The sequence below is a fragment of the Anomaloglossus baeobatrachus genome, chromosome 7 (genome assembly GCF_048569485.1).
Source record: "Anomaloglossus baeobatrachus isolate aAnoBae1 chromosome 7, aAnoBae1.hap1, whole genome shotgun sequence".
NCBI classification, from domain to species: Eukaryota; Metazoa; Chordata; class Amphibia; order Anura; family Aromobatidae; genus Anomaloglossus; species Anomaloglossus baeobatrachus.
The window spans coordinates 104,180,917-104,204,364 of record NC_134359.1 but is presented as its reverse complement, the minus strand read 5'-3'; the positions used below and the strand labels follow the sequence as shown (position 1 = coordinate 104,204,364).

Below are 23,448 nucleotides of genomic sequence, written 5' to 3'. Positions count from 1 at the left end.
GAGCCAGAAACAGCATGTGCTAGAGTGGATGGCAAGCGCCGCATCAAGTGGGCTTTCCTCTTCTTCCTGCACCTCACTATGTCACGTGGTTCTCGGGGGCCTTGGGAACATTCAGACATCATTGGAACCTATGGAGGTGAGTATAGGCTTATTTATTTTTCCAGGGGCAAACAAGGGGAATGAAAAGGGTTGTCCAAGTAGTGGAAATCCCCTTTAATACAGTTATCCAGTTTTAGAAAAATGGCAACTTTCAACTTGTTGTTGGCACCATACTTATTCATTAAGACAACCCAGGAGCAAAAGTAATACTATTTTGTGAAAAGAAACAAACCCTTTTTCTATTCTTTGACAATCCTTTGGTTACTTCTGTAGTTAGTTGCATTTTCTATATATTTTTATACTCTATTTTTTTTGTTAGTGATGGCCTGTAAATTATCTCCTCTTCAAAGTCATCCTGCACTTGTCAGGTAATACATTTCAGGAATGCTCTTCCCATTCCTATTAGTGGGACAGTTTTGTTAACGCAATGACGTTGAGCTAACTTAACCTTCAAGTCATAGCTTGCAGTCACTGGAAGTAAGAAGATAAATTAACATTTCTTCCCATAGCTCTTTGGCCTGTCTGTAATCGGGATATTGAGATTGATGTGTGTTTTCTAGGCATATACAGCACAGGATAAGGCCTGTCTATCCAGCCTTTAATATAAGGAATTGATATCCACTGGTTCTAAAAGTGTTAATCGAACACCAAATACATTTTGCATTCCCAAAATAGTCAAAGACCAGCGCTTTGGGCAGTACAAGTTAGACTGAAAAAGGCAATGTTATTTAGCAATCAAGTAAAATTGTCACCATCTAATTGACCTAACCAACTTCATCAATTCCAATTATATGGCAACCAGAGGCATTTAATGTTAGGTAGGGCAAGCTAATTAAATTGCAATAAATATTAGTTTGCATTCTAGTAACAGCTAGCGTCTAATGAATTAACTGCTAATAGCTCATTTATTACCGTATTTTTCGCTTTATAAGACGCACCGGAATATAAGACGCACCCCAAACTTAGACATAAAAAAGGTAAAAAAAAGAAAAATGGGGTCCGTCTTATACTCCGGTGTTCTCTTACCGGAGGGGGGCAGCAGTGGTGGTGAAGCGGGGTCACAGGAGGCACAGGTTGTGCTGGCAGGCGCGGCAGGTCAGTGGCAGCGGGGTCCGTGGTTGCAGGTGCCGTGGTTGCAGGCGCGGTGGCGTCCGCGGTGGCAGGATCCGTGGGGTCCGTGGTGGCGGCAGCAGCCGTGGCGTGTGAGCCGTGCAGCAGGCCGGTGCAGTGAGTGTCCGCGGTCCCGGTTCAGTGGTGGCAGCGGCGGCGGCAACTGCTCAGTGGTGGCAGCGGCAGGGACTGCTCAGTGGTGGCAGCGGCAGGGACTGCTCAGTGGTGGCGTGTGTCCGCGGTCCCGGTTCAGTGGTGGCAGCGGCGGCGGCGGCTCAGTGGTGGGAGCGGCGGCAACTGCTCAGTGGTGGCAGCGGCAGGGACTGCTCAGTGGTGGCGTGTGTCCGCGGTCCCGGTTCAGTGGTGGCAGCGGCGGCTCAGTAGTGGGAGCGGCGGCGACGGCTCAGTGGTGGAGTGTGTCCGCGGTCCCGATTCAAGTAATGGCGCCCGGAGCGACGCATGCGCAGATGGAGCTCTCATCCAAGGGCTCCATCTGCGCACGCGCTGACTCCCGGAGCAGCGCGTGCGCAGATGGAGCTCTCATCCAAGGGCTCCATCTGCGCACGCGCTGACTCCCGGAGCAGCGCGTGCGCAGATGGAGCTCTCATCCAAGAGCTCCACCGGCGCCATCATTTGAAAGTGGGACCGCGGACAACTGGTAAGCTGCACAGCCGCCCGCCCCGCATGCACAGAGTGGCAGCCAGCAGGCTGCCCGCCCACCCCGCGTACAAGCCGCCGGGTACCTGTGCTTGCGTGCGGTGGCAGCCGGGTACCCATGGCTGTGTGCGGGCGGCAGATGGGTGACTGTGTGAGGGCGGCAGCCGAGTACCTGCACGGGCACCCGACTGCCGCTCGCACACAGCACCCGGCTGCCGCCCGCACACAGCCATGGGTACCCGTCTGCCACCGCATGCAAGCACAGGTACCTGGCTGCCGACCCCACACAGCACCCGCTGCCGCCCGTACACAGCCACGGGTACCCGGCTGCCGCTGCATGCAAGTACAGGTACCCGGGCGCTTGCATGCAGCCACAGGCACCCGCCCGATCGCCTCAGACAGGACCCCCCCCCCCCCCGCTACCGCTTTATAAGACGCACCCCCCATTTTCCTCCCAAAATTTGGGGAGGAAAAGTGCGTCTTATAAAGCGAAAAATACGGTATATGCCAATTACATGCTGGTAGCAGACAATTTGAAACTAATAGGAAAACTTTGTCCTTTTGTGTTATAAGAAATGTCCTCCAACTTTGTCCCAATGTTTATTACATTTCATTAACCTGTCCAAAATGTGAAGTATGTTGTGCAGACTAGCTTTTGATACTGCTTTATTGCCGTAGCAAATGTTCTTAGAAAACAGTAAAAGCTTAAGGTTGGGGATAACAGTTTATGTTCCTCTGTTTCTCTTCGGGAATATTTTCGAAATAATATCATTGACAATTATGTGCTCATGAATTATCCCAAGCGTGTGCATAAAAAAAAGCAAGTCTTCTGGCAAATACTACAATGGTGTTTCCATCTGGTATGGACTGACATATATCACTTATCCATAAAATAGATTATAAATGTATAATCACGGGCCTCCCACTGAATACTAGTGTTATGCTCTCCAGGTGAGCACGGGGTTAGTGGATCCACTGGACCGAAGGTACTGATCACTGGCCTGGAGGAGCAAACTGGATCAAGCCACTAGAGTTGGCAATAGGCACACACGCTGGTAGGTAGCCAACAGAGGGCAGCACCAGGGGATCAATGATACCTCAGCATCTGGCGCCATGGATACAAACAGTGTCTGGTGGTAGAAACAGCAGCAGTAGCTGGTGTCGTGAATTGGATGGATGGATGTGGTATCAACGGCTGATGTAGATTCCTGCAGCAGCGGCAGTGAATATCGTGGTAGGCTGCCGGCGTGGATACTTGCAGCAGCGGTAGCGGATATCGTAGGAAGCGGTCGGCGTGGGTAGTTGCAGCAGCAGCGGATTGTAAATGCGCTGAAACACAGAAATGAGTCAGCAACAGCACACAGCACAATGACAACAGCAGCAGCACAATGGATCAGAGAATTAGCAACATCCCAGGAGGCATGTGCGGCGTGCGCAGACCATGGTAGACAGCAGCATGGACCAGGGATGGAGCAGCCACCACTGGGCAGCTGGAAAGGTGAGTCTGCCGGGGTCCCCGCTGGGAGAAAGGGCAGGACAGCACGGGGATGCCAGTATGGGCATTACAACTAGAACAGACGTCAATCCTATGTGAGGTGGAGAAACTGTGCCGAAAAGTCCTACCGCGCTCTCTAACCATATTGCTTACAACATGGTGCTAATCTTATGATATAAAAAATACATGTAAAAGCAGCCTACAAGATGAACAGAGAGGATAATAAACACAAACAAAAAAGGAAAGTTACTTATGCTCCTTTCCTCCATTTGGTCAATAAGTAACTATACACTATAAAAATCACTCTAGAATTAGTTCACAAGAATTAGGAGCTGCCTCAAAATATAAAGTCATGCAGTATATCACAAAAGTGAGTACACCCTTCATATTTTGGAAATATTTTCTACCTTTTCATGGGACAATACTGAATATATAACACCTTGATACAATGTAAAGTAGTCAGTGTATAGCTTGTATAACAGTGTGAATTTGTTGTGCCCTCTAAATAACTCAACACAGTGATTAATGTCTAAACCCCTGGCAACAAAAGTGAGCACAACCCTAAGTGACAATGGCCAAATTGTTCCCAAAGTGTCAATATTATGTGTGACCTCCATTATTTTCAAGCACTGCTTAACTCTCTTGGTCATGGACTTCACTAGAATGTAACAGGAGCCACTGGTTCCTCTTCCATCCTCCATGATGACGTTACATAGCTTGTGGGTGTTGGAGACACCTCCACCCCCCATTTGAAGATGCCCTACAGATGGTCAATAGGGTTTAGGTCTGGAGACATGCTTGGCCAGTCTAGCACCTTTCTTTAGCAAGACAGTGGTCATCTTGCAGGTTTTTTGGGGTCATTATCATGTTGGAATACTGTTTTGAGGCTCAGTTTCCAAAGGGAAGGGATCTTGCTCTGCATCAGTATGCCACAGTAAATGTCGACATTCATGTTTCCCTCAATGAACTGTAGCTCTTCAAAGTCGGCAACACTCCTGCAGCGCCAAACCATGACATTCCCACCACCATGCTTGACTGTAGGCTGGACACACTTATTTTTGTACTCCTCACTTGGTTGCCACCACACACGCTTGACTGACATCATCTGAACCAAAAAAGTTCATGTGCACTCAATTCCTTTGGTCGACCATGGAGAGGTCTTTTCTGAGTGGAAAAAAATACAACAAGGGCGGTTCTGAACCACTGTAAAATGACTAACCCTATGATGTAAATGCATGGTATTATGATAAAGACCCCAGAAAAAAAATGCTAATTAGGCAGTACTCACTAAAATGATAAAGAGCCTATGAACAGATCCATTCAAAAGAGGAAGAAAATCAAAGTGGCACTCACCGAAGCACAAAAATTCATGTTAATTTCAATCCATAAATCGACTAGCGGGTCTGCAGGCCAAACAAGAATGACGGCTGTTTCGTGTCTACGGCGCTTCCACAAGTCCTAGCCAGTAAAAAAACAAATGTTTTGAAAAAAAATAAAAAAGAATAAAAATTAAAATTACCTCCATTTTCTACCATTAAAATTTAAGACAATATTTTAAAAATATACACATATTTGATATCTCTGCAGTTGTAAAGGTCCTAACGATCATAATTTAAAATATATGAATCCTATTGGTAAACAGTGTAAGGAGAACAAACGTAAAATACCAAAATTGCATTTTTTCGGTCTCAACACAAAAAAACTGTAATAGGAGATAATCAAAACATAATATCTACCCCAAAGTGATATAAATAAAATATTGGCTTGGTGTGCAAAAACAAGCTCTCACACAGCTCCCGCTCCCAAGAATGTAAAATGTTTTACAGCTTTCAGAAGATGGCACCATAAGAAAAATATGTATTTTGTTTCTACAACTTTCTGAATTTTTTCTCACCACTTATAAAAAACAAAAACTATGCATATTTGATATCTCAATAATCGTACTGACCTGGAGAATCATATTGCCAGATCATTTTTGCTGTAAAATGAATGCTATAAACAAAAAGCGCAAAAGATAATTGCAAAATTTCTTTAGCTATTTTGCTGCACTTGGAATTTTTTTCCCCGCCTTCAAGTATAATGGATGGTGTCATTCAAAAGTACAAGTTGTCCTGCACAAAACAAATCCTCACACGGCTATGTTGGCGGAAAGATAAAATAAAGTCATGGTGTTTGGAGTAAAGCCCGCTTTACACGCTTCAATATATCTCACAATCCGTCGTTGGGGTCAAGTTGTAAGTGACGCACATCCGGCATCGTTTGTGAGGTATCTGCGTGTGATACCTACGTGCGATCAGGATTGAATGCAAAACCGTTGATCGAAAACACATCGTATCTTTGTCTAGAATTGAACGTTTTGTTGCACGAACCTAGTCAATTGAAACGTGTGACATCCGTCATACGATTTTGATTTCTGAGGCTATGTGCGCAGGTGTGCGCTCTGCACTGCAGCTTAAAAAAGGTCCGCTTCAGAGCGCAGCTGAAAAGCTGCGTTCTGAAGTGCCTCACAATGTCTGTCATTCACTAATCTCTGTCAGTCGGTTACTATCTCTGTCCCTCTCTCTCTGTCCATGTCAGTCTATCCCTCTTACCCCCTCTCTCATACTCACCGATCCCCGATCACCGGCGCGGCGCTGCACGGCATTCACACTGCTCCGGCGGCTTTTACTATTTTGAAAAAGCCGGCCGCTCATTAAATAATCTCGTATTCCCTGATTTCCCCGCCCACCAGCGCCTATGATTGGTTGCAGTGAGAGACGCCCCAACGCTGAGTGACAGGTGTCTCACTGCACCCAATCACAGCAGCCAGTGGGCGTGTCTATACTGTGCAGTGAAATAAATGATTAAATAATTAAAAAAAACGGCGTGCGGTCCCCCCCAATTTTAAAACCAGCCAGATAAAGCCATACGGCTGAAGGCTGGTATTCTGAGAATGGGGAGCTCCACGTTATGGGGAGTCCCCGAGCCTAACAATATCAGTCAGCAGCCGCCCAGAATTGCCGCATACATTAGATGCGACAGTTCTGGGACTGTACCCGGCTCTTCCCGATTTGCCCTGGTGCGTTGGCAATCGGGGTAATAAGGAGTTATTGGCAGCCCATAGCTGCCAATAACTCCTAGATTAATCATGTCAGGCATCTCCCCGAGATACCTTCCATGATTAATCTGTAAGTGACAGTAAATAAACACACACCCGAAAAAATCCTTTATTAGAAATAAAAAACACAAACATATACCCTCGTTCACCACTTTAATAAGCCCGAAAAAGCCCTCCATGTCCGGCGTAATCCAGGATGGTCCAGCGTCGCTTCCAGCTCTGCTGCATGAAGATGACCGGAGCTGCAGAATACACCGCCGCTCCTGTCAGCTCCACGCAGCTAATGAAGGGAATAGCACGATCAGCTGAGCTGTCACTGAGGTTACCCGCTGTCATTGGATACAGTGGTGGCAGCGGGTAACCTCAGTGACAGCTCAGCTGATCGCACGGCTGTCTTCAGTAGCTGCGTGGAGCTGACAGGAGCGGCGGTGCTCCCTATGTTAGTGTTTTTTATTTCTAATAAAGGATTTTTTCGGGTGTGTGTGTTTATTTACTGTAACTTACAGGTTAATCATGGAAGGTATCTCGGGGGGACGCCTGACATGATTAATCTAGGATTTAGTGGCAGCTATGGGCTGCCAATAACTCCTTATTACCCCGATTGCCAACACACCAGGGCAAATCGGGAAGAGCCGGGTACAGTCCCAGAACTGTCGCATCTAATGTATGCGGCAATTCTGGGCGGCTGCTGACTGATATTGTTAGGCTGGGGGATTCCCCATAACGTGGAGCTCCCCATCCTGAGAATATCAGCCTTCAGCCGTCTGGCTTTATCTGGCTGGTTTTAAAATTGGGGGGTACCGCACGCCGGTTTTTTAAATTATTTAATTATTTATTTCACTGCACAGTATAGACACGCCCACCGGCTGCTGTGATTGGGTGCAGTGAGACACCTGTCACTCAGCGTGGGGGCGTGTCTCACTGCAACCAATTATAGGCGCCGGTGGGAGAGGAAAGCAGGGAATACGAGATTGTTTAATGAGCAGCCGGCTTTTTCAAAATAGTAAAAGCCGCCGGAGCAGTGTGAATGCCGTGCAGCGCCGCACCGGAGATCGGGGATCGGTGAGTATATGAGAGAGGGCTGCTCAGTTCAGTTACTCAGGAGTTTAGCGGTCACCGGTGAGTCATTCACTGGTGACCGCTAATCAGGACGCGACACAGACAGAGCCGCAGCATGACAATGAAGTCGGGTGAAGTTAACCCGAGTTCATTCTGATCGTGCGGCTCTGTCTGTGTCTGCTGTCATCTGCCATTCAGCTCTGCTACATGGCTGTCTGTGTCTGCTGTTAGCGGCCATGTAGCAGAGCTGAATGGCAGATGACATAGTAAAAACGCATCCCTACACATTACACATGCTTGGCAAGTCAATAAATAAAAAAAAAAAAAAGGATGCCCAATGCATACGTCACAGAACACATGATATAAAGGATCACACACAAAATTGATCAATTTAACCCCTTCACGACCTTGGACGGATCTATCCGTCAAGGATCGTGTCCCGTTAAGCCCCGCCCCCTGCCGCGGGCAGGCGGCGGCGGTCGGCACACATATCAGCTGTTTTCAACAGCTGACATGTGTGCCTGCTAGCCGCGGGTGGAATCGCTTCCACCCGCGGCCATTAACCCCTTAAATCTTGCTGCCAAAGTCTGGCAGCAAGATCTAAATGCGCGCGGCCATGTTTTTTACTTACCGCCGCCCCCACCGGAAGTCACGTGCGTTATCACGTGACTATCGGTGGTTGCTATCGTAGCACTGGGTCATGTGATGACGCCTGCAGCTATGATGTTTCACTTTCGTTTTCCCTCGGCCGAGAGCAGAGGGAAAAACAAAATGACTGAATCTGCTGTGTACAGCTGTATAGCTGTGATCAGCAGATAGATAATAGCGATCAGATTGCTGATCGCTATAGCCCCCTAGGGGGACTAGTAAAATAAAAAAAAAAAGTAAAAAGAAAAGTTTTAAAAAATTAAAAAAAAACAAAAACTTAAAGTTCAAATCACCCCCCTTTACCCCCATTGAAAATTAAAGGGTTAAAAAATAAATAAATATACACATATTTGGTATTGCCGCATTCAGAAATGCCCGATCTATCAAAATATAAAATCAATTAATCTGATTGGTAAACGGCGTAGTGGCAAAAAAATTCCAAACGCCAAAATTACGTTTTTTGGTTGCCGCAAGTTTTACGCAAAATGCAATAACAGGCGATCAAAACGTAGCATCTGCGCAAAAATGGTACCATTATAAATGTCAGCTCGAGACGCAAAAAATAAGCCATCACTGAACCATAGATTCCAAAAAATAAGAACGGTACGTGTTTCGGAAATGGCACAAAACGTGCGCCACTTTTATTGGACAAACTTGTGAATTTTTTCCTTAGATACAAGTAAACCTATACATGTTTGGTGTCTTCAAACTCGCACCGACCTGAGGCATCATACCCACATATCAGTTTTACCATATAGTGAACACGGTGAATAAAACATCCTAAAAACTATTGTGCGATCACACTTTTTTTGCAGTTTTTCCACACTTGGAATTTTTTTGCTGTTTTCCAGTACAATATATGGTAAAACCTATGGTTTCATTTAAAAGTACAACTCGTCCCGCAAAAAACAAGCCCTCATATGGCAAGATTGACGGAAAAATAAAAAAGTTACGGCTCTCGGAAGAAAAGGAGCAAAAAACAAAACTGCAAAAACGGAAAGTGCCCGGGGGCTGAAGGGGTTAACATAGACTCATAGACTACTAACGCACGTGTGATAGCAAATGAGCGACCTACGTGCGATCTCATAAGATCCCATATGCAACCTGTGCGTGTCACATCGCAAATGCGATTGTACAACTAATTGCAACGTGTAAAGCAGGCTTAAGGCTATGTTCACACAGTGCCTTTATACATTTTTGGTGCATTTTGAGGTCTCAAAGATGCACCTAAATGCATGCATTTCCTTCCCCCAGCAAAGTCTATGAGATTTCTATTTTGCGGTCTACACAGAGTATCTTTTTTTGGCTGCATCTTGGTTGCGTTTTTGAAGATGCAGCATGTCAATTCTTTTTGCATCTTTCTAGCAGTTAGATTTGACTTAAAAAACGCATTGGGCAAAATGTGGTTCAAACGCAACAAAAAGGCATAAAAAAAGCATGCTTTTTTATGTGTTGCATGCTTTTTTATGCGTTTTTGCCACGGGTGTATTTTTTGGGGGCCAAAAATGCTGCATCTTTGTGGTTAAGAAAAGATGCAGCATATGAACATAGCCTTAAGGCTATGTTCACACACTGCGTTTTTTACCTGCGTTTTGGGTCCGTTTTTGCTGCAGAAATTTCTTGAGAAATTCTTGTAACCTTTCTGCAGACATTCCCCAGCAAAACCTATGGCAAAAAAAATTAGCTGTGCGCACACTGCGTTTTTTTCTTAAGAAAATTCTTTCAGTAGATTTTCTTAAGAAAAAGAATGAGCATGTCACTTCTTTTCTGCAGCTAACTGCGTTTTTTGCCATAGATAATTGGCACAATAACGCAGGGAGCAACCAGCGGTAAAAACGCACCAAAAACGCACCGAAAACGCACCAAAAACGCACCGAAAACGCGGCAAAAACGCAGGTGCGTTTTTGATGCGTTTTTTTTAACGCAGGTGCACTAATCCTTCACTCTTAAGAAATTTCTTAAGAAATTTCTTAAGAAAAATCATTTTTCTAGTGTGAACATAGCCTTAGAGAGGAAAAAATGAAAGTGCAAAAATGGAAGATCTCCCGGTCAGGCAGGGGTTAATCTTGTTTCCAAAATTTGTAGACCATAACAAAATTGCAGTTTGAAATGATTTGCAGAAGTATCTTTTGTGGATCCTCTACAACCTGGATTTGCAGTCCATTGGGTGCATTGATTATTTTGTTAGTAATGATACAGAGGTAATGATTTAAAGGATAAGCTGGAGTCAATTCCTGGAACCAGATGGATTTTTTCTTTGCATTGATACCTAAATTATTGATGTCCATGATTGATAGATTTTCTAACTGTGACAGGTCTGAGATATTTGTGTGATGTACGTTCAGGGTACTTCGTGACCAGTTGAAATATAGGTGAAAGACAATAAAAATAAATCTGCAGCTTAATACTATAACATATTCTGAACAATGGAGACTCTCTTATTAGCTTTCATTCATTACAAATCTGCAAAGGTAAAACAGTTTAAAAAGTAAGAGGTGATTTCTATATACTTTCAGTCTCTGACCTCAGTAAAAATATCAAAAAAATTCCATCACGTACAGTTATTTCACAAACACTGACCCCATAGGCTTTTTTCTTGCACAATACTTTGATCCCTTTGCATGACCCTTGGTGGATGATTTTGGTGTTATTTTCAGATGGTACTAAGCCCGAAATTCATGGTGTAACACCAATGGCCACCATGAATTTCTAGTAAACAGTAAAAGAAAAACACAACACAGAGAAATTATTTTATTAGAAATAAAAGAAAAAACATTTAGAGACTCCATCTTTATTATAAAAAATTCGTAGTCCAGAGGTACAGCAATGTCACCTCTGCTTATTACTCTGTACAGACAGTGTGAGAAGCAGAGAGAGCAATGAGCAATGTCAACTCTGCTACATCACTCTGTATAGCCGCTGCTGTACAGAGTGATGTAGCAGAGTTGACATTGCTCATTGCTCTCTCTGCTTCTCACACTGTCTGTACAGAGTACTAAGCAGAGTTGACATTGCTGTACCTCTGGACTATGGATTTTTTATAATAGAGATGGAGTCTCTAAATGTTTTTTCTTTTGAGATGCTGGCTAACACTGAAGTGGCCAGAGTACCACTTACATGTGACTCGTACAGTCTCGCATGGGCATCTCCCCGAATAGACTGACACTCTTCGGACACGAGCGCTGTCCGCTCCTGTCAGGAGAGTGTGCGGCCATAACTGGTGATGCCGCCGCGACACTAGCACAGTGACAATCAAAGTTCAGTTACCAGGACCTTCGAGACGTCATAGTCATGTGACCAGTTTGTAGTCAATGAAGTAATACAGCTTTCACATGTGACTGGGTCACATGGCTATAATGTTATTGAAGGTCCTTTAGTAGTCACTGCTGGTTACTGGGTGGCACAGCAGTGATTGGACAGACACGGAAGTAGAAGCGGCCAGGAGACAGAGTCTGCAGGACGCGTCGCGGGACCTGTAAGTATGATCAAAATGTTTTTTAATAATGTGCTTTATCTATCTTTATAGTTCGGGATCGCCCATCCCTACTCGCTACTTCTAACGAGTAATTACAAGGATACTCGCGGAGTAACGAGTAGCCCGAATACCATACTACTCGCCGTGTACCAAGTAGTAACGAGTATACTCGCTCATCCCTATTCCCTAATAGCTAATAGAGCATAATAAGGGGTTGTCTACTACTTTTACATTGATGGTCTCTCCTTAAGATAGGTCATTAATGTCTGATCGGCAGGGGTCTGAGATGCCGCACCTCCGCCGATCAGCTGCTCTCAGTCTCGACGGTGGCAGCTTGCAGCCAGAAATGCACAGTTCTGGAGCTGCTCTACCTTCTAATAGCAGCTGCGGCTGGGTATTTCACATCTGTCTCCCATTCAGATCAATAGGAGACAGATGTGCAGTACCCAGCCACAGCCATTATAAGAAGATGGGGCAGCTCAGAAACTGAGCATTTCTGGCTGCCTGCTGCCATCTTCTGCATCAAGAACAGCTGATCGGGAGGGGTGCAGAACGTCGGATACTGGCATATCAGACATTGGTGACCTATCCTAAGGATAGGCCCTCAATGTAAAAGTAGTGCACAACATCTTTAACTATATAAAGGGGATCGTCTGCATCTGAGAGCTACACTGTAGCAGTAAATGTTATTCTGGCATTAATAAACCCATGATTCTCCTGCAAATATGGCTTTCAGGAGTAGGCTCTCAACCCTGTATCCAAAGCACATAAAACTACGTAGTCTCCAAAGGTAGAAAAAAAATGTAATTCAAATTGAAGTTGGGTAACTCGGACTTTGAAACTGATCTTTTTGTTACTAGAAGTATATCAGACAGGCTAGTATGTTGCTTGAAGTATTATCAATATGGTAAATGGCAAACTCTATAGGAACTTTGTTTTGGCAGATCGAGCCTGACCATGCATTACATAAACACCGATTGATTTGAATGACTGCCATGTAATTTTACACGTTTCCGCCTATGGCTGGTGCACAGAATATAAGTGGGTAAACAAGTCTACCAAGTTCAGGCGGCATTAGCCTGTAATGGTTGCCCATTCTTTTGATATACCACAATTCCTTTTTATTGGCTTCGTTAGGGGTCATCTATGGTCAGCAGCAAATTTATAGCCAATCCTTCTTGGGTATTATCAAGTATTAATATGCATAGTGCAATTGTGTTTGGTATGCATTATATTATACTCACAATTTACCCTAAATAAGTAGTAAAACTAAAATAATACAAAGCATTAAAATGATCTACACAACTGCAAACAATACGAGCTCTCAGGAATAAACTGTCTATGGAGAGGATAATTAATCAAGCTAAGTAACTCACATATATGCTTACAAAGCATTTTTCCACTTCCCTAATTAAAGCTGGTCACTAAAATCTGTTGGAAATTACCCCGCAAGCATGTACAGCGTTTGCAAAATTCACTTTCTCGGGCATGCTGAGATACATTTATTGCATTCATGACAACAAAGGAAATGAAAGGAGACACTTCCAGTCTCGCTGCTTATATCCTGGCCTCAGTGCACTGGTTTATCAATAACTGATGTCTAAGAATACAGGCAATTTAATGGACATTTTACAATCTACTACTGCTCAACCAAGATTGAATATTAACCCCTTACTGGAATTGTTAAAGAGTTATTACAAAATAAATTATCCCCTATCCCTATGTATAGGAGATGATTTACTGATTGCTAGGGAGAATGGGAGAATGGGATTGGGAGGATGCAGTTCTGAAACTCGAGAACCCCGACTTCAATAGAGCAGAAGTGGCAATGCTTGACCTTTGCTACATTCATTATTAATGGGACAGCTTGAGAAAGCTGAGTAACATATAGCATAACCATTTCCCAACAAAGTATCACCAAATCATGTTTTTATTTCCAGACTTCTCACATAGCTTCCTTCATCCCATGGCCTCCTGCTTTGTGGTCTGTTTCTTTCCCTGCTGAGCCACAGCTGGTTTAGTCCCTGTCCAAATGCTGATGGTTGTTTATTCTTACTTATTATTTTCTTCTTTTGGTCTGGGGTTAGATCAGCTGTTTTCATTTGCTTGTTGTCTCTGTCCTATCACATCTCAAGTGGGGTTATTTATACTCTCCTGATTCCAGTCTTCTTTGCTGATGTTATTATTTCCTTGTGGATTTCTGCTGTGGAGTTCCAGACAGGCTTCTAGGGATTTTGCCTGATAGATTGAGACCAGTGTTGCATATGTTCTGTGCTTTCTCAATTGTATTACTTAAACCTTTGATTTGTTTGCTGTAAGGTTTGTAGGAGATAGCCCTTGCTTACATTATTACTCCTTTCCACTTATGCACGTGTTTTATGTTTCCTAACTTTGGGTACCTGTGTATCTCTGCACTCTTGACCTATAATTGTTTGAAGTGCACAGTAACCTCCCCACTGGTTCCTTAGGAAATGTATGAAACAACCCAACGGCCTTTTAGGCAGACAGGTCTTGGTTGTGGGTTTCTAACTGTGCAGCTAGGGATATTCCTGTCTGTACAGGAACCAGTAGAGTGCAGGAACGGCAGCAGTGAAATAGCATTTTGTTTCCCTTAACCTGTGTAGACTTCCACACATGTATAACATCATACTATGTGAGGGAATTATATTACGTGGGGTGCATCATGTTGTGTGTGAAGGCTATGGGGGCATCATCATATGTGTACGGTACTGTGGATACATCATACTCTGTGTGGAAATTAACTTTGCGGGGACATCATACAGTGTATGTGTGTGTTTAGGAATGTACTGTAATGCGTGCGGGCATCATACTACATGTGGGGTGCTGTGGGTATATGTCACGGTTGCTGAGTGTAGCAAGCATGGCGAGGTGCGTTCAGACCTACGTGCGTCTGAAGCACAACAAGAACAAAAGAAAAAAGGGGCACCGGGGATACAAAAACATTGAGAGGCCCTGGAACTAGCGAGAGGGGTAGGTGGGCACCTCCTAACCTCACCTGCAACTGTCCCTTCTCTCCTCATCAGTCCCTATACAGTCTCTGAAGCTGTCTCTGAACAGGAACCTGGGACCCTAGGAAGACTCTATAGTAACCCTGACTAGTGAGGGACAGGTGGGGTTCGCTAGACTGCTGCACTAACAACACACTAGGAAAGACAAAAAGGGGAAAAATTGACAAACAAAAGGATAAAGCCTGATAACAGGAACCTTCCACAGCAGAACCTTCCTCAAAAATGGCCAGGACACAAATGACTTTGTATTTTCAGCAGGGAATGCTGGGATACACCACTATTTAAATTAGTAAGTGCAACTGATCACTCAGCAAGGAACTGCTTTGGAAAAGCTGCAATAGCAAAACTAACAGTTAACCACTTCAGTGCCAATAGAAATGAAACTAATTTAAATGAAGACAGCCAGAGGAGAGGCTCCAGTCCAAAGGCTGCCACTGGTCTCAACATGTAGGGAGGTGATCGTGACAGTATACGATACTCTGTGTAAATTGCAGTGGGAAAAATGTTACTTTGTGGAGGAATGTGGGGCATCATACCTTGTGTATGTGTATAGGAATTTAATGTAGTGTGGGGCATCATATTGGGTGTGTGAGCTATGGGGATATCATACAATGTGGGGTACTGTGGGGCTATTATACTGTGTGTGTGTGGGAATTATAATGTGTGTGTGGAGGGGAGGAATTTACTGTGTGTATACCTCTAGCCTGTCTTTCAAAGTCAGGAGGCTCATACAGACACCTTAACTGATTCACAAAAAAGTTATTACAATGAGGAGATATATAGTGGAATAATAATGCAACACTGGTATAGAAAGTCTCAATATTAGCTCAGTCTATATATAAGGTTGATGCACACGTTTATATTTAAGTGGTTCTTTATACAATCTCATTCAGTCAATGTCACTTACACTTCATAATCGTTGACTAAATGGAAATACATTTTCTGATTATGAATTGGACGTCTTATCTACGCTTATTCTGTGGTAGGACTAGTTAAGTTTTCAAAGGAGAATACAATATTTTGGTTGATACATCTTCGTTCTTCTGATTAATATCCACATTTTCCAGAAAAGGGTTTTTTTTTACAATTTATTTTAGAATTAGCTCTCAGAACAGGTTTAACTTCAGTCTGGTGTCACAGCCATGGATCTCCTTATTGACTTCTGTACACCGCAGGCTTCTAGCAATTACATTGTACAAACATTGTCTTCCCTGTACAATTATGCAGAGGGTTATAACACAATGCAGGCAACTGCACTTAATGCTTAATTCATGCCTGTATAGTATGGCTTTTGTCACTTCACATTGGAAAGATATAAAACACATTTTTAAGGCGGAATAAAACATAATTAATAAGAATTATCTATTGTTTGAAATCTTTATTGAGCTTTATTTAAAGCATTACTTTGTTGCAAAAAAATGATTTATTTGGAAATCAGACTAAGGAATATTTATGCACCAATATTAGTGAATTATAATGTAATAATGACAACCTCTTTTAAGTGCCATATTAGAATATACACTATAAGGACAAAAGTATTGCATTACACATCCAAAATATTGAATTCAGTTTTTTCATTCAGTCCCATTGCCAAAGGTGTACAAAATGCAGCCCCAAGTTATGCATTTTACATTTACAAACATTTTTTAAAAGAATGGCTCGTTCTAACGAGTTCACTGAATTAAAGTGTGGTACAATAATAGGATTTTACCGCTGCAAGAAGCCAATTCTTGAAATGTCTTCCCTCTTAAATAATAATCAGTAAAACCAGGCACTCCAATTGAAAAAAATATTTATTTTATATTTTCAATCCAGTTGTGAAGACGTTTCGGTCAATTTATTGACCTTCTTCAATTCACGTGCTGGAGATTAAGGATTGTTTGATTTAGAACTGCAAGATACAGAGCGGTGTCCACCGTTGTCTGAGCGTGTCGACACGCTCAGACAACGGAACACTTTATTAACCCCCAAAACACCCCTGCAAGTCCGACGTAATCTACACGAGGTCCCACGACGATTCAACTCTGTTATATGTAAGTCTCAGTGAGTGGCCATAGAGCATGATTGCCCACTGTGAGTGCAGATAGAGACTGAGCTGTGTGATCAGCGGTGATGTCGCTCAGGTGATTTGTGGTCACAGGTGGGAATATCCAGCTGTTACCACAAATCACCTGCGTGACGTCACCGCTGATCATGCGGCTCAGTCTCTGTCTGCACTCACAGTGGGCAGTCATGCTTTATTTGTGTTTATTTACTTTCACTTACAGATTAGTGATGGGGGTCTCATAGATGCCTAACATCACTAATCTAGGACTTAGTGGCTGCTGTGGGCTGTACCAGGGCAATTGGGAGGAGCTGGGTAAAGCACCTTGCTTGTCGCATCTAATAGACGTGACAATCTTGGACAGCTGCAGGTTGCTATTTTAAGGCTGGGGCGGTCCAATAAGCATGAACCACCCCAGTTTGAGAATACCAGCCCCCAGTTGTGGGCTTTATCTTGGCTGGGTATCAAAATTGGGGGGAGTGCACGACATTTTTTAAAATTATTTATTTGAATAATTTAAAAGAAAAAAAGCCGCATGCTGTTCCTCTTATTTTGATTCACAGCCAAGGTAAGCACTTCAGTGCAGCCTGTAGCCATTGGCTTTATCTGTGCTGGGTATTATAACATGGGGGGACTCTATGCCAATTGTTTTGTTTATTTGTTTTATACCATGATACTGACCCGCAGACCGGGCTTGTGATTGGTTACAGTCAGACGTTGTCCCACAGGCTGGGGGTGCATTTGCCTGCAACCAATCACAAACACCAGGATGGCCGGTGTATGGGGAAAGCAGGGGAAGTAGTGCATATGCAATGAGCCTAATGCGCAGCCCCGGAAGTGAATGCGCAACCTGGAAGCACTGTGCCATCATGACAGAGCCTTGGTAAGTATAAAATGCTCGGTTTCTTCTTATTTTCTTTATTCTTCCTTTATTTTATTTTTTTAATTTCTCCAGTGTCAGGATCTGGTTTAAACACCTGGAATCCCAGGCCCGGGCCCGGCACCCAGGTACCTTTGAAACCATGCGTGTCTGGAGTTTTACAGTCCGGGTCCCCTCATCACTATCTGGCACACATTTTGATAAATCCTGCTCATTGTTATTTTCTTACTGAACAACAAAATGTGATTTATTTTACAAGTTATTTCATAATTTCATTCACAGTATATAGAAAGTATGCAAACATAATATTTCATGAAACAGTGGAATATAAATGGAAAGTGCAAAAACCTTAATGGTTTATCTTTTCCTTATAGATGTGTGGCTGTGCAGTTTCCCCTCAGAAATTATCTTTGTATATGAAGCAGAAAAGACCAAGCCTTATGGAACATGGAAGAGTTCAGCTTTATGAATACCTGGATTTGCTTGCAATGTATGTTCTTTTTTATCTGCTTAAAGCACAAATGTATACAAGCAGTGTTTTTTAATTCTACTGAGCTGAATTTGTCTTTGGCACAACATGGCATGAAATTGGGATGTCACTAGTGGATTTACATAAATAAAAAGTACACTAATTTTAGTTTAAAGGACCTTTATATTGCTGATGTTTTTTCTAAAGATCAAGTATAGTGATGAGCAAATATATTCTGCACTATTTGTTACTTGCATAAATATTAAGGTATTCAGGATATTCGTTACGCGTTGAGTATTTTGGTATTCGCCTCATAAGTTTTGAGTCCCCTCTCCGAATGTTTGGCACCTGATTTTCAGCCACTGAGCATGCAGGGATTGCCTGCCAATCACAGTAATGCTGTAGCCATCTTTGCTACTGTTACTACTGTGATTTGCAGGTGTGACGCCCTGGGCAAGCCAGGGGTCACAGGTCACAACACCACCACACCCCACACCCCAGGTAGGCACATCACAGCTAAACTACAAATCCTTGTTGCCTTCCTCCAGAGGCTGATGATTCACACCAGGGGGTGGGCCAGGCGGTTGGCTCCGCCCACCAAGGAGGTCACAGCTCTGGAGGCGGGAAGAAACCAGGCAGTTCAGTGCAGGAGATAGCTCAGGGAGGAGCAGGAGTGAGGAGCTAAGTGGAGGAGTAAACAAGAAGTGAAAGTAGAAGAAGTGGTAAAGGAGGAAAGCAAGTGAAGTGACAGTAAAGAAAGAAAGCCTGAAGGGTCCAGCTTTGTGTAGGGCCAGATCAGCAAGGTCAGCGACGGCGGTGACTGTCTGGAGGGGGACCGTTTGGAAGTTCCTGGAAGGACCCCGTTGGCTGTGTGGCCGGTGGTCTGGAGCAGTGTTCCGAAGGACAGTCAGCACCAGGGCAGGGGCCTCTCGGACCCCGGCAAGGCTAGGAGTCGCCAAATTTGCCGAATCCGTCAGTGAAGGGGACGCAGATCCCCCAACAACCAAGTCCCGATTGAAGGCAACAGCCCAACCCGAATCGAAGAGACACCGCCACCACCACGGCACCAGTTTCTCAGGGCCAGCGCCTGTGGGCAAAGTGTAGAGCTCCTCCGGCCCAGATTGTAGTCGGGGAGCGGGTAACCGGAGGGAATCCACCGCTACCACAAGTCAACCATAGGTGCAAGGAAGAGGGACATCACCGTCACCTACCGGGAGTGCAGGTGCAGCCGTCTGTGGGACCGTCCTACCAGCCGTTTGGTTTACCGTACATACTGTGTCCACGTCTCAGGCTGAGTGAGTACCACATTGCCGCAAGGCACAGCGCTGCCCCCGCGTCCCTGCGCCCATCAAGTCCCGCACCTCACAACCCATCACCGGGCCCCGGGATCACCAACCCCTGCCCACGGAGGGGCAACACAACACCTGGCTGCTCCGCATCACCATCCCCGGGATCCCCGTATTGAGCAGCGGTGGTGAAATCACCACAACCGTGGGTGGCGTCACGGACAATAATCATCCCCTCACCCAACAACCCCCTTTCACTCACGGGCGAGGAGTGCCGCTCGAGAAACCCCCGGGATCCGGCCTACGGCTCGAGCCACCACTGAGCAGCGGCCGCCGGACCCGAGCAGAAGGGGGCGAGCGTAGTGTGCTGACACCCTCCTCCCCGCCCGCGACACAGGCACAGTGAAAAAAAAACAATGACATGCGTTCCCCAGCCTATTTGTGATAACCAGAGCAAATAAAGGAGGCAGCTGGGAACTGGTATTCTCAGGTTGGGAAGGTCCATGGTTATTGGGTCCTCATCGACCTGAAATAGCAGCCTGGAGCCGCAAAAATCCCAGCTGCCATCAAGCCCTGGGTGGGTAATGGAGGGGTGTCTATGACATTCACCCCAGTACCAATCCTGTAAATAAAAAGAAAACAAACACAAAATTTCTTTATTTTAAATAATAAAAATCACACCCTCCTTCACCAATTTATTAACCCCCAAAACAACCCCGCAGGTCCAACGTAATCACACGACATCCCACGATGATCCCAGCTCTGGTACTTCCGGAAGGTATGGTGAGTGGTGACATTAGAACACGTGACAACTCACCGAGGCCTCCAGGACACACTGAGAGCAGTGTCAGAGCTGCCAGAAGTGACCTCAGGTGATCTCAGTGCCAGACTGTCTGACTTCATGTCATGGCACGAGTTCAGTCTGACAGTCCAGCACTTAGTTCACCTGAGGTCACTTACGGTGGTTCTCACGGTACCCTCTATGTGAGCCGCTAGCTACGACCTCAGGTGAACTCAGTGCCGGACTGTTGGACCGCGTATTACGGCGGCAGCATAGTCCGATAGTCTTGCACTGAGTTCATCTGAGGTCACAGCTGGCAGCTCACACAGAGGATACTGTGAGAAACAGCAAAAGTGACCTCAGGTGAACACCGTGCCATACTGTCAGACTTTGTCACGATGGAATTAGTCTAAAAGTCCAGTAGCTGTAAGACCTGGAAACCTTAAAGAAGCCTTTAAAGGGAACCTATCAGGTCCAAAATGCACCCAAAACCACAAGCAGTTCTGGGTGCATATTACTAATCACTGCCTAACCATCCCTGTATCTAGTAGCATACATAAATAGATCTTTAGGAAAAGCATTTCTAAAGATCTTTTACAGTATGCTAATGAGCAAGGGGACTAGTCCCCTGGGCGTTAGTTCCCCTGGCTAGTCGGCTCCATTAGCATGTTAGTATGCCTCTGTGGGTGTGCTAACATGCTAATGAATGCGCAGCGTCACAGGATGATCTCAGTCACCTCTCCGCTGCCATCACATCCCACAGGGGATTTCGGCTCAGTGCGCATAACCCCGGAGTTTGGGTCATGCGCACTATGAAGCTGAGTGTACGCGTCACTTCTTCAAACTGAAGTAGTGCACATGACTCAAACTCTAGGGTCATGCACACTGAGTCAAAATCCAGCGTCGGATGCTATGGCGGTAGAGAGGTGAGTGAGATCATCCTGTGATGCTGCACATTCATTAGCATGTTAGCACACCCACAGGGGCCAACAGGGACGTACTAACATGCTAATGGAGCCGTCTAGCCAGGGGAATTAACGCCCAGGGGACTAGTGCATTTCTGAGGCAGAAAAGTATCAAAAATGCATGTAATCTGCAGTTATGAATGCCAATGAAACCAAATACTAGGAAGTTTGAAAAACAAAGCAGCTTTATTTAAAGCCAGAGAGAAAAAGACACCAGAGACACCAGAGACAAAAAATTGCAGCTTCGAAAACGCGATAAAAATGCATGTTAAAAAAGGCACACAAAAATGCAATGCAAAAACGCCCAATATATACAGTAATAGGTGAAGAAATGGTGCAGAAATTCTGCAACATCAAAATCCTTCAAATACTGATCGAGGGAACATAGTCTAGAGGTGTTATGGGTGATGAATAGATACAATAATTAATTCTGGACACTACAGTGCCTAAAGGAAAATCAAATATGAAAACAGGTCTGAAAAGAGTTATTTTAGTTATTTGATCTTGTTACACATTTCAATGCCTGTGTGGAGTATCCTTTGGTTGATCACTATGAGTCATCACAATGCTTGAACCCCTACTTTGATCTGTACTCTGCTGTCTGCACCTTGCCCTCTCTCACAATAAATAGTTGAGGTGATGCTTGGGTTGCAGAGTTGGGTCCAGCTAATGAAGTGATTAGCAATGTGATAGGTTGAAGAAGAGTTATAATGAGAATATATAAATGGGCTAAAAGCTGAAAAATCACTCAACTTCACTGAACAGTAAGTAGTTTAATTTGCTATTAGAACTACAATAAATGTATTAATTGATGATGGATAGAATTTAAGGCCAAAATTAATGCAAAAGGTGTGAATAAGATTGGAACCAACACAATGAAAAATAGGCTTCCATCCATGTCCAAAATGCAGCATACAGTGGGGAAAATAAGTATTTGATACACTAATGATTTTTGAAGTTTTCCCACTTGCAAAGAATGGAGAAGTCTGACATTTTTATAGTAGGTTCACTTCAATTGTGATAGAGAGAATCTGTCACAGGTGACTAGGGGAACACAGGGTAACCTATGCTGACCCTAACACCCGGAGGTACCATTGATGTAGGGAGGTCCAGGCCTCCAACCTAGGCCTTATCTCCTGCCCTTGTCCCTGATAGTAAGACCCCCCCTCCACAACCCACCACCAGTACCATTGGGCCTCCTCCTAGTGAAGGACAACAGGATCACCATAGACTAAGGCCAGGGCTGCAAAAACTTGTCTACCGACTGTAAAGCAACAGAATTGGCCTGCAGCAAAAAGGCCCAGGTCAGGGGATCTCCTCGCAACTGAGAGACTACGATCCCCACCTGCTGTTCCTCACTCGTTAAGAATGAGAGAAAAGTTTTAAAGCCTGCATTCAACCTTTTAAAAATTTTAAACTTATTACGCTCCTCAGAAAACCTGTCTGGGAGCGTAAATTTAGGTTTAGGCAGCGTTTGACTCTCCACGAACACACCTGCCACTTGCTGCAGATTCTGCACCACCTCTGCATGCATCTCAACCACCTCCTGTGACCAGGTCTGCAAAAACTGAGTCAAAGCAGCCGCCTGAGCCATAAAAGCACTTTAGAAAAAGTTGGGCCAGTTATTATGTCACAGGTGACCAGGGGAAAGGTGAAAACACGGTCTGGAGGAGCGCTAGAGAGGCCAGGTTAAATGGTAAGTTAAAAAATATTTTTCTTTTATTTAATAACCTGCCACAACGCGTTTCGATATGTAATATATTTTCATCAGTATTTTCTTTTCTGAAAGTCCACTTGCTCACTTTGCAAAAAGGAGATTATTAACAGTTTTAAGTTCAACTACTTATATTAGGGTACGTGCTCATAATCAGTGTTTGCAGCATTTTGGAAACAGCGTGTTTTCTCTGCATCCATAATGCTGTGTTGTATAGTACTAGCACAGTGGTTAGCATTTATAGAAATCCCATGCCCACTGTGCTTCTTTTTTCTGCAGTGTAAACTGACATGCCGTGTGGCTTTACGAGCCACAGCACGTCAATTTATGCTTGCGGAGACGCAAGTGTTCTTGGCGGGAGAACACAGTGAAAATCCCCAGAACACTGATCGTGGGTATTGATGCTGCATTCTCCTGCAGAAAGCACTCGCATCCCTCATGAGGGATGACACTGCAGCTAGAACTCAGAGTGCCTGGATCGTGGGAACGTACCTTAAGAGATATACATTTTTTAAGGGATCGGACATAGTCCACAAGGGCATAATACATGAGAGATAAAGGGAAACATTTTAAGTTCAATACATTTTTTGCGACATTTATTATTACGTTTGCACCATATTCAGGCTAAAAAACTAGCAAT

At 44.3% G+C, this 23,448-nt stretch overlaps 1 protein-coding gene across 1 annotated transcript in view; it reads left to right on the top strand.

The window, feature by feature from the left end:
* The window catches only part of LOC142245947 (uncharacterized), a 414,818-nt gene that overhangs the window by 248,484 nt on the left and 142,886 nt on the right, over positions 1 to 23,448 (top strand). The window contains exon 5 of the mRNA XM_075318950.1: positions 17,968 to 18,083. Within this exon, the coding sequence (XP_075175065.1) occupies positions 17,968 to 18,083 (116 nt within the window). The remainder of the gene's footprint in view (positions 1 to 17,967; positions 18,084 to 23,448) is intronic.